The sequence below is a fragment of the Chlorocebus sabaeus genome, chromosome 3, assembly GCF_047675955.1.
Source record: "Chlorocebus sabaeus isolate Y175 chromosome 3, mChlSab1.0.hap1, whole genome shotgun sequence".
Classification (NCBI taxonomy): domain Eukaryota; kingdom Metazoa; phylum Chordata; class Mammalia; order Primates; family Cercopithecidae; genus Chlorocebus; species Chlorocebus sabaeus.
Window position 1 is genome coordinate 80,494,221 of NC_132906.1, and position 12,456 is coordinate 80,506,676.

General features: G+C 49.2%; 1 protein-coding gene across 1 annotated transcript in view; it reads right to left on the reverse strand.

The window, feature by feature from the left end:
- Nucleotides 1-12,456, reverse strand: part of STK24 (serine/threonine kinase 24) — a 129,337-nt gene that overhangs the window by 65,173 nt on the left and 51,708 nt on the right. Inside the window, exon 2 of the mRNA XM_007960725.3 lies at nt 2,885-3,115. Within this exon, the coding sequence (XP_007958916.1) occupies nt 2,885-3,115 (231 nt within the window). The remainder of the gene's footprint in view (nt 1-2,884; nt 3,116-12,456) is intronic.

Consider the following 12,456-nt stretch of genomic DNA (forward strand, 5'->3'; position numbering starts at 1 on the left):
GGATGAAGTATCAACACTTTTCCACCTGCCCGGAGGCCATCAGCACCTGAAGGCCGCTCCCCGAGCTAGTCCACTTCCTATAGAGATGAAGCGACTTTGAAAAGGCCAGCCTACCGTGCACACAGCCTGTGTCCTCTTCTCACGAAGCACACGATTCAGTGACATTTCTTAGCCTCCCCTGGGTCAGGTGTGGTCATGTGGCTGAGATTTGGCCAGGAGAACATGAACAGAAATAACGTGCCCCTACGTCCAGGCCTGGGCACATAAAAACTTCCCACACATGAGCCTCCATTTCTCCCCCAATGCTGACTTACGGCAGCTGAGCACAGTCACTTCTCAAGATGAAAGAACAATAAGATAAAAGGAACTCGGGTTCCTGAATCAGTGTCTGAAGGAAAACAGCCCACGGATCAGGGCAACTAGTGAGGAAGAGATACATTTCTACCATGTACGAGTCATTACACATTTAACGAGCTTACTACTACAGTTGGTGTTACGATAACTAAACAAGATACAGGGGCAAACTTAGATCAAGGTTAGGCTGATCTGGAACCTAGTTTTCTAGAATTAGCAACTCAGGCAAGAACAGGACCTGTTGGATGGAATCTCTAGATACGTGCAGGTATGTATTGTGGCCACTTTATTTGGTCACAATAAAGCAATTCGTTCCAGCATGCAGTAAAAATTGTGCTAAGGAGCTGAGGTTGAAGAGGATGTTTTGAATCAGTGATCCTTGATTTCCACAGTTAAATATTAGCTGGTATAAATCATCAAGTATTTGTCAGGATCCTCCACACTTCCTTTGCCAAAACCATAATAATAATTCATATTAAAATACAACATCAGCAAACCACATGAAATCCAACTCTGAATTTACTAGAACACTACTGCTAAAGTCATTTCACAGGGAATAGTAGGCAGCACAGTGGACAGAGTCCAAACTGAGTGTCTTTAGCTGTTTGTTTTCAATTGAAATTTAACATCGAGGCCAGACGCAGCGGCTCATGCCTGTAATCCCAGCACTTTGGGAGGCTGAGGTGGGTGGATCACCTGAGGTCAGAAGTTCAAGACCAGCCTGGCCAACATAGTGAAACCCCGTCTCTACTAAAAATACAAAAGTTAGCCAGGCATGGTGGTGAGCGCCTGTAATCCCAGCTACTCAGGAGGCTGAGGCAGGAGAATCGCTTGAACCCAGGAGGCGGAGGGGGCAGTGAGGTGAGATCACGCCATTGCACTCCAGTCTGGGTTACAGTGCGACTCCATCTCATTAAAAAAAAAAAAAAGATATTTAACAACAAGAAGATGCTGGCATTCCCCCACGAAGTCACACGTGTAGTGCTTTCCTTTTTGCTGTGTCAAGCCCCAAACCGGGTGCCCTATCACAGCAACATTTGCTCTTTTTGTTGGCATTCTTCCTCCATTCTTTGGTTCTGGTTTTCTTGGTTTGACCTCAATGGATACCTTCACTGCAAACTACCTTCATTTTAGGGTAATTTAAGAGATGAGGTATGAATAAATGCTACCAAGGAAGGAAAATACTCATTAAGCACCTACTACATGTCAGGTACTTAATTCCTTTCACATACTTAATTCCGTTTTATCTTTGTAACATATGATATCTATCATAATTTTCCATTTTGCAAATAAGAAAGTGGAGAAGTTATAAAAAATAATGAAAACTCACTCAAGGCCACACGCCAAAGTACATGACAACAAGATTCAAGTCCTGTGACGCCTGACTCCAAAACTCACTCTTTCCATTTCAAAATGCTACATTTGACCTGTAACATATTGCCGTCCTTTACACAAAGGGATAAAAAAGGGATCACTGCTCAATTTTGATTTCCTTTAAATATCCATTTTAGTAAATCAGTGTTGTCCATCCTCTGACTTATACCTTATTATATTTCTACAAAAGCAAAACCTACACGCTCGCTTCTGACATCAGAGCAGCTTACAAGTTGTAACTTAGAGACTTTAGAGGGTAAGGCCAAGAGAGGAAGAGGCCTAGCCCAAATTATCCAGGTTTATCGCTGCCCCCCGGAAAAATCATCATTTCTTTCTTCATAGTTCTGTATTCCACAATAATTATTTCAGAGCCTATTTTTTCACTAATTCTTACGATTTCTAAAACCCCATTTTAAAGGTTACAACATTTTTAAGTTCGGTGAAACAGCTATATGTCGAGGAACCTGAAACACAAGGAACAGTCATAAGCCTTCTTGGTGTTGCAACAGGATTGTTCTAAAATGGTAAAATGCTTCCACGCAGGATCAGAAGAACATTTTTAATACTATTTTTAATCCTATTTAATACTATTCTTTCCCACTGAAAGAACGGAGTGGCAGTCCAGGACAATTTTTGTATCATATTATAACTACCATTTTATTTAAGTAATTACTAATTTACCTAGCATTCTTAAAAGTCAAGTGTGGATAAGCTAGCTAACCAACCAACATTATCAATTCTCATCAGCAGTTTTTAACAGCATTAAATTAAACCACAGCTGGTAACTGAGAATATCAAGATTAACATTCTTGAGTTGGTATGAGTTTTTAATACTAATCATAAGCAGTCCTAAAATTACGTGAATAACTGCTATAATAACTTAATAAGCAGTTTTTATGACAAAGTCCCACTCAGAAAGATTCTTTGTTGTTCAAAAGAGAATTATAACATCAAACACTTTTACCACAAATATTTCTATAGGTGACATTTGAGATGATAGAACCATTGAAGCCAGGTTCTTTTGATCATGAAGGTCAAAACGTTTCTCCTTGCTCTGAAACCTGCTGTGTTGTATCTTATCAGAGTCCTTCCCATCCCCTGCTCGCACCTCAGCCAAGTGCTGCAGAACGGAAAAGCACGTTATTTTAAGCCTTACCTTCAGATAGGATCCATAATATTTGGTTACATATGGACTGTCACACTGACTCAGCACTGTGATTTCTTGTTGAATGTCCTCTATCTCATCTTCAGCTTCTTCCAGATCAATGATCTTTATGGCAACCACTTTCTGAGTCCGATTGTCAATGCCTTTGAACACCTCACCAAAGGAGCCCTTCCCAATTTTCTCTAGTTTTGTAAAAAGCTCTTCTGGATCTGCCTTTAGGTTCTGTAGAGAGAAGGAAGAGAAAAGGGAAACTTCAGTCCCTCACAGCACCACAACTCCTTTGTCATTTTATATGTAATGTTGTAGACCACACAGTCTTCCAGGGACTCATCTATTTTCTCTGTCCAGCCATCAGGCTGGTGGTGACCACAGCTCTGCAGGTTCAGGGCATAGGATTCCTAGGTCTCACCTACACATGCGCATCAGACTACGAAAGAGAGTAAGCATCCAGTAAGAACAATTACCCAGCTAGATTAGAAAACATGGAAAAGATGCCAACTCTTGTATAATGAGAGTAAATTAAAATCTAAGCCCTTATTTGAACATGTTAGGATACATAGATTTAATGAAAAATCACTCTTGTCTAAGCAAAAATTCACTTTTCTCCCCACCCAATCCCCAAAAGTTCCGGAATTCAAATGGATTTTTACTAAAATGTTAACCAGCTATATCACAGAATAGAAAAAAAATGTATACCGTAAGTATGCCTCTTCATGAACAGTACACTGCCTTCACCAAAATGGTAACAATCTAACCAGATTCCAGAAAACAATAAGCAGCCTGTTTTCTTTTGTCACATAAATGCTGTACCCCGGAAATAGCCTCTAAAAGCTCTTAACCACCTGATTAGTTACACATACATATGTAGTATACATTTCCAAGAAGGCTAGCTGTCAGAGTTCAAGCTCTCATCCTAACAGCTACACGGTACAGAGTCGTGTGAACAGCTGAGTTCTCAAAGGGGGCAGTAACTGGTCATCCACAGGGTCTGTCTGTCAGCAAACTGAGAAGCGATCCTGACGTTTAGCAAGGCAAGACAGGGACGTTGCACATCTCCCCACAAACAACTGCCCAGCCCAAAATGCCAATGGCACCCTGGTGACAAGCAATAGCCTGGAACCCCACAGAGCAAGGAAGGACTCTAAGAACTGCCACCGCTACAGACACATCTTCCTTCAGAAATGGTCCATAGGAGGAAGTGAATGCCAGGCCAACCCTCCAAATCTGTCAGTCCTTTGAAGAAGCTGAACTACCAGGGAAAGCAACAAGCACAGGGAGGAGGGGGAGGCCTCAGGAGGAGGTAAAGAAAGAGAACAAGGAGAAGAAAGATGACACAGAAGAGGGTATCCACAGAGCAGTGCATATGAGGTGGGTCACACACACAGCACTATGGCAACTGCAGTGCATCATGAGTGAGGCCAGCCTCCGGGGCCATCAGGGGCTACCCAGCCACAGCTCTCCAAGGTGAGACACACTGAGTTCCGAGCAGCTACTCTCCAAGAGAACTGCTGAAAGCCAGTCAGCCCATTTCTGGTTTGCAGGCCTTACTGTGCTACAGCGTGTCCACCATGGCAACAACACACATATCATAGCAACGACACATGAGCAGAGAGCCACAGTGACCACCTGCACACAGGGGAGCAGTGCCCCTGCCCCATGTTGGTTTGAGGCTGCACATCAAACAACGCAAAAGCTCACAAAACCCACCAACCATCTTAGTACAAAATGAACCAAGTAAGGCTTGTGTGCTGGACATGTACCCAATGGGAAACGCATCCTGGGGTTACCAAGAGAGCAGGACAGGCCAGAGGCCAGGCACTGAGCGCTCGGCCCACACCGGAAGGTCATGGCCAGCGTAATCCGAGGTCTAACGAGCTGCCAGGGATTACAAGGACTAGTTTTAGCCATGATCCCCCTTGGCTCCTAAAAAGCTACACAAACGTTCGTTGTGTTAAAAATGAAACTATCTATCCAACTTCGTTTCCACTTAAAGTACTGCACTAAACATATCAATTGGGTGATTAATCGAGAGGCATTTAATTTTTTTTCCTGAACAATTGCTAAACTGTTTTCAGTCATGGCACTGCATTTCAAACATCTTAAGACAGTGATACTTAGGAGAAAGCCTGGTTGTGTAATTAAAGGTTTTAAAAACACAGTCCAAGACCCCTGGGTTTACCAAGATAGTCAATGACCCACTGTCAGAGCCCAGGATAACTTCCTCAAGTGAAGACTGTTTTCGGAGCTAGTGAGCAGCCCTACAATACCCTCCTCTTCCTATGTTCAAGCTTGTCAATAACCCAGTTGAGTATCACCAGTCACTTTTGGGAATGCCACAGAATGCCCGGGTGGGTACCTCCCATCTGACTCACCCTGCACACGGCCTTGAGCCTGCACCTCCACCTCCTCTAACACAAGCTGCTAGGATGAGAAGCTTTTGGGGATGCGGGGGAAGCAGCGCTCATCTCCTTTTTTAGCTATAATGAAACATACCCCGTTTTCGGCAGCTACTATCTTCGTTGCTTTCATGCCCTCTCCCTTACCGTGCTCCCTCCAGGATGAGGTAGGGTGGCCCTCCTTTTATTCAAGGCCAGTCCCCAAAGCTGGGCTCTGGAGTCCATCCTTCTCTCCTCCAGGATACAGCTTCGTCAGTAAACCCCTTCTCGGCTCCTTCTTCCATTCACCCCTCTCTGCTGGCTCTCTGCCCTTGGCAACATGCTCCAGTTTCTCCCATTTAAAACAAACGACAGCACCCTCCCTAACCCATAAGCCCTCCTCCTCCACTCTCTCCTTCCTCTGGAGTCCCGTCAAAGTCATCTGGACCTGCCTGGTCCTCCCCACCACTGCAGCCTGGCTCCGCTCTGGCTCCGGTCACCAGTGCTGCAGTGTCGTGTCTGAGCCTCGTCAACCACGCCCTCCCCCTCCTCTGGGTAACTTTCCAGTCCTTTAGCATCCACAGCCCTGCTCCCGCTGGCTTCTTCCAGTCCCCCTAGTTCCAGAAAGATCTTCACAGAGATTCCACCTTGACCCCACCTTGTCTGGCCCTTACTCCAGGTCCCAGCCTGGGCCTCTACTCCTTCTCCCCACGGGTGGCCAGTAGTTTCAGGGTCTGGGGCCCTCGTTTCCCAAACCTGGGACATCTGACATTCTTGCAGAAATATATGGGAGTTCAGAAGAGAACAAGGTGAATAACCCATGTTTTTAAAACACCCCAATGGATTCTGCTCAATCACCACCTTGAAGGAAAGGCTGTAATCAAGACTCATGTACATGACAGCTTTCAAAGCGCTAGCTAAGGCCTGCCTTCTGAACAGGAACCCCCTGGACCAGCTGCTTCCCAGGCATTCTCTCTTTCTACCCAGACATCTCAAGCTCAACACGTGTGCACGGAATTCGCCGCTTCCCCTGCTGGACTGTCGTCCCACAGTCGCCCTCTGCTCTGCGCTGTCTCCTTTGCTCAGCTGCAAGCTGAGGAGTCAGGGGCTATGTCTCACGCACCTCTACACCCTTGTGCCCGGGTATAATGAGTGGCATGCGACTGTGGTCAGGAAATGTCCCCTGAGCAATAAGAAAACCCCAGACTCACCATGGCATGAACAGGACACAGATGAGACACCTCAAAGCCTATCCTACACACAGACCTGGAGGGAAGGGGGCAGCCCTTCCTGCTGACAAGGGTGAGAGGGATGGTAAGAGCCTGCCTTCCGGCCGGGCGCGGTGGCTCAAGCCTGTAATCCCAGCACTTTGGGAGGCCAAGATGGGCGGATCACGAGGTCAGGAGATCGAGACCATCCGGGCTAACACGGTGAAACCCCGTCTCTACTAAAAATACAAAAAAAAAAACTAGCCGGGCGAGGTGGCGGGCGCCTGTAGTCCCAGCTACTCGGGAGGCTGAGGCAGGAGAATGGCGTGAACCCGGGAAGCGGAACTTGCAGTGAGCTGAGATCCAGCCACTGCACTCCAGCCTGGGCGACAGAGCGAGACTCCACCTCAAAAAAAATAAAAAAATAAAAAAAGAGCCTGCCTTCCTGAGGTCAGGAGAGCCGGTTAGCACTGTCATTCCTGGGAGCCGTGATTCTCAGACCTGGGTGAGCCTCACACTCCCCTGGAAGGCCACAGAGCCCCACCCCACCAAGAGTTTCTGATTCAGTCAACTGGCCAAGAATTGGAATTCCGGGGTGGGAGGGAGATGCTGCTGGTCCAGGGACCACACCTGGAGAACCACCGCTCGGCACAGGCTGGGACAGGAGGCCAGGCAGCCCCAAAAAGGGACATGCCACGAAAACACCATCATGCTAAGTCAGCTGATCACCCCCATCCAGTAACCGTCCGGCTCCCACACTAAGAAAACAGTGGCCTTTGCTTTCTGACACTTAATTTTAAAAGTAGGCAACAAGAATGTATCCAAACCCTTACCATGTTGCTGACCCTGTGGGAGACAGTTACAAAAAGAACCACCCACAAATCCCACCTCTCTGGGTCCACACCCCTATGAGTGTGACTTGGACACTCCCCCCAGCAAGAGACAGTGGCTGCCTCCATGGCCCTTGAACCTGGGCTAGTCTTGCTCTGTGTTCTGATGAATATAATCTAAGCAAGGCCCCAAGAGGACTCGCAGCGCTGCCTCCGCAGAGGGACATGACCACGAGGCAGGGGAAAGCAGGCAATCGAAAATGGTGTGGTCAGAAAGACAATGACATCTGCCCACTTCCTGGACCCCAGCTGAGGTCCCAGGATGTGCCTCAAGTCATCCTGGGCCACCTGGCCTCAACCATGCCATTAGCTGACTACAGAGAGCCCAAAAAAGGCCAGCAAAACTGCTCAATCCACAGAATCACGAGAAATCGTGAGCCTGCTGTTTTGCCCACTCGGTTTTGGTTGGCTTGCTACTCAACAATAGCCAACTAATACAAAAACTGATGCTAGAAGCTGGGCACTGCCCCAGCGGAGGCCCTGACAGCCCATGCTTGGCTCTAGGTCAGAACTGCTGCAGCCCATCTGTTGTGAGATGCCTCCATCCCTGCCCTCTTTGAAGAGGAGTCTCTGCGGCCGCCCCACTCTTCCTGTCCCACAACTCTTGTTGAGCTGAGGCTCTCTGAATCAAGAGCTGGCAGCCCGTCCACACCCAGCCCCAAAGCAGGCAGGGCACGCAGACCTTGAGTCGGACGCTGTGCCAGGAGGGAAGTAGGGAGATGCTGGAGGGAAGAGTCTCTCTCGCATGTGTAAGGGGCATGAACCCTGGGGACCGGAAGGCAACCTTGTGGATTGTTACAATAATGGCACTAATTACCCATCCCTTGTGTCTACAACTCCCACCCCCAAAACTTTGCCCGCTGCTCCCATAAGAGCAGCTCACACCTTGAATCACCTGGCCTGTGGTTCCTGAGCTGGTGTACCATCTTCAGGGTCAAGCCTCAAGGGGCGCCGCAGTGCTCTGCCTCTTGGAAGGCCTCCATCAGCAGCATGTGAAGAGGCCTGTTCTAGCCACTGGAGAGGCCACATGGAGGAGACCAAGGCACTGGCTAAACACGCAGCCAGCTGCTAGACCTGGGGTGAGACGCCCAGCCTTCCTCGCTGCCCCTGCTAAACCCAGGCCCCAGACACTCTCCAGCTGGCCACAGCCACATGAACGTGCCTCAGCCAGGCTGGTGGAAAAACCACCCGTTCACCCCAAGGAATGGTGAGAAATGCTAAACTGTTATTGTTTTAGGTCGCCAAGTGCTACAGTGGTTTCTTGGTTTCTTATACAACAACAGATAATAGAATTCAACAGAAACCACTGCAGGAGAAAAGCGTCTATGGGCAGCGTGGCAGGAGGCAGATATTCCAGATTCTGGAATGTTTTAGTAACCTGCCCGTTTTCCTTTTGCCTACATCAAGACTGCTTAGAAAACAGCTATTTTCACTTTTTTACTATCGTCCCAAAAGACCTTTTGAGGTGTATGGCACCCGTACAATAAGGGCTCACTGCATTGTCTCAATCTGCTCAAGTGCAGCATCTTTCAGAACCCCTGGCCTCTGTGTCAGCAGCTGCACACCAGGCTAAAAATTACCCCTGGCAAGCAGGGAGCCATCTGCTGAGGCCAGGGCACCAGGGCACTCAATAAAGCAGGGTTCCCCGATCGGGCAGCCCTGCCCTCTGGCACTTCGTGCATAGGTTCATTACCATACCGTGTCCCCCATGGCCAGAAGAAAAATCAATGCCAAAGAGGGCCTATTCCAAATAAGAACCTCGAGATTCTGCTGCCAGAATTTATTCACCGAGGAAAGTAGATTTCCTTGGCAGAAAAGGCACAATTCTGCCAGCCATCTTGATAATTTACTTTTCAGAAGGGTTTGGGCTGAACTGAGCGCTGGCTATGGCCTCAGATTAGAAAGGCCTGTAGCCCCTCACCCCCTCTGCCCCTGCCTAAAAGGAAGCAAAGCCTAAGCCAGGGCCAGGCAGGAGAATCAGGACACCCAGGAGCTCGGCCTTTTCTGAAGCAGGGGGAGGTCAGGACACACAGACACCCCCACAATATTCCCCTCCAAAGTCACCTCCCCTAGGGCAACAAGACTGGGGGATGGGGGAGGGGCTGGGGGCGGCCTGCACACAGCAAGTCCTCCTCAGGCCCTGGACTCAGCACTCGAAAATATCGATTAGATGTCTTGTCCCTACAGTGGAGCCGGGATCACCACCCTAGGACAGGCAGGAGGATCGGCTTCTCTAATGACCAAGGGAAGCACAAGGGGGTAACTTCCCTTTCCTGAGCTCACAGAGCCTCGAGCCCCACAAGCTGCCTCACACTCATGAGCCCTGGCTTGCTCCTCTGAGGGAAGGGTTCAGGGATACAAAGATAATGATAAATAATAGCATCCACCTCTGCATTAAGTGCAACTGAGAGTGAGGATCCAGCACCTTCTCGTGGAGGTGTCCGACACATCCCAGGCAGGGTCGGAATAGAAGGCACTCGAATACTGAGTTCTCTACTCACCAACTTTCCAATTCCCTAAAATCTCCCCAAGAATTTTAAGAAACAGCCCAACTTTCCATTTTGGGGGGCCTCAGGGTTAAGAGCCAGCACGCCCCGCCTGAAGGACAGGCTTTGGTTGGATACGTCGGGGTGCTCAGCTGGAAAGCTGAGCGGGGTGAGGGATGGTGGCTGGAGTGCGGTGGAGGGAGGGGCACTGGCAGTATGCTGGGGTGAAAGGGGCTTCCAAAATAGGTCAGTCTTTGTTTTTTCCAGTTTTTAGACAATTTTGGTCTTGTTTTCTCTCAGTCATTTCTGTGAACAGATGCTTTGTCAAGCTGTATTTTTTTTTTTCGTGGATGTAAAATTGTTGTCTTAGTGTAATATGACTCAGGCGTTTTCCCCCTGCAGTGCACACAGCGTGAGGCCAGCCTCGCAGGAGTGGGTTTATTGAGGGTGTACTTGTTCCAGGCACTGGGTCAGGAGCTTTACATGAACTGTCTCAGCACATTCTCATGACAGAGCTAAGAGGAAAGTATTTCTGTCTACCATTTTACAGATGAGAAAACCAAGCAGAAGAGATGTTGAGTATCTTGCCCTTGGTCCCATCGCTGGCAGAGGGCGGAGGAGGGGTTTGAACCTAACCAGCAAGCTCCTGCCTCCTCACTGTACTAGGCTTGGGACCATGTCATTAGAAACCAAAAAAGCAAATATTCCATTATATGGCTGCATTAGAGTTTATGTAACCTGTCTTCTGCTGCTTAATTAGGTTGCCTTTACTTCTTTTTAAATTTTGTGTTTTAAGAAACTCGGGTTGTGCATTTCTGCTGTGGCGGGGAGTGAGTGTGTACTTGTCAGCTCCTGGTCAAAACTTGGGAAATGTGATTGGAAAGGACCACAGATGGCTTCCTGGAATTTGCTCGTCAGCTTCAGGGCCCATCCCAGTGGTGCGGGTGTGGAATACGTTATTCAGATACGCAAGACCGCTGTCCACAGGCGCGTTTTCATGAGACGCTTCACAGGTGGAAATGGGCCTGATACTGACCCCGTGTGAGGACAACATGCCCACACGGTCACTCTGTGTTTGTGTCCGATTCCCTGAGAACAGGCAGTGACGTAAATCTGTACACACTCGGAAGTAGAGATTTGTTTTGTAATTTTCATCAGCATCCTTTTGGAGTTTATTTCCATTTTGTGTAGATGTGGGCCTATCACTCTTCACAGGGAATGGCCAGCCACTGAGAATAACTGAAAAATCAGAGGATCCATGTATGTGTGCACACAGCAGAGTCGGGCGTGGTGGCTCACACCTGTAATCCCAGCACTTTAGGAGGCCCGCGGATCACTTGAGATAAGGAGTTTGGGACCAGCCTAGGCAACAAAGCGAGACCTCAACTATACCCAAAAAAAAAAAAAAAAGGTCTGCCCTTCTCCCTCCACTTCATCTAAGAAGCCCAGAGATGGAGAGGACATCTGATCTCAGTGGCCAAGACCCCACTTCCATTAGAGCAGTGTGAACATGTGGCCTGCACATTGGCAGGGTGCCAGGAAACACGCTCCGCAGGCCACCAGTGAGGACGGAAGTTAAGACCTGAAAGACCAGGTCAGAATCAAGAGCATCCGGGGGAGCCCTGTCACAGAGGCTGTGCCCACACCTGGGCAACTCTCCCACAGGCCACCGGCAGCCCCTTCCCCGCTCTTCTCTGGGCCCACCTCCATATGCCCCTGTGCCTTGAAAGACTGGGGAGGGCACACAGGCTGCGCAGGCAAACCTGAGCAGGGAGGCTTTTCTGAGGAACAGCCAAACACAGTTCGAGAGGCAGAGCCGCCTGGATGCAGAGGATACGGGACTGGGCCAGTGTGAGCCACAAACGAGGTAGGGGGTGCCCAGCACTGCCTCGCCAGCACCACCCAGCCACAGACGCAGAGCCAGCGGCCACGGGAGACCAGAGGGGTTCAGAGGCACACAGTTGAAAATCCCAAAACAAGGGGAGGGACAGAGTCATCAACTGCTTTATTGGAACAAATGTCCCGTACTGTGACGGCAGCCGAGTTCACGCTGGCCCTCTTGCGGCCCCCACCCCCACCCCCCAGCTCCTGTACCTCTCTGGGCCTGACTCAATGGCAGAAAGCAAAATGAGAGCTCTGCAGGGGGATGGTCTCCTCCGCCACAGCTCCCTAGACTGAAAATCAGGCCTCCACAAAGCTGGAGAGAGCCGTCTCCACCAGGCCCACCCCTGGGTTCCCACTGGGCCACCAGACTCTCATTCATGAGGATGTGCAGGGAGGCCTTGGACAGACCAGGGGCCATCAGTTTCGGGCTCCCTTCACAGACTACGCATGACCTGGGGTTTGCCCTGCCAATGTCATGACCACACCTACCTTGCAAGGTGAAAACCTCAATGAATGAGAAAGACAAATGGAGGTGTCTCCTGATTTACAGACTGATTCTGCGCTCAATGAGAACGTCAGAAGGTGGTGTTTTCCTGCTCCCTCTCATCTCACAAAACATGGTCCCCTCAGCCCAGTGTACGAGGGGGGCAAAACCAGCAACTCCAGCCTGGCCTCCAGGGTTCTGGCTCCTTCGAGGAGAAAACCCAAGTGCGAAGTTAC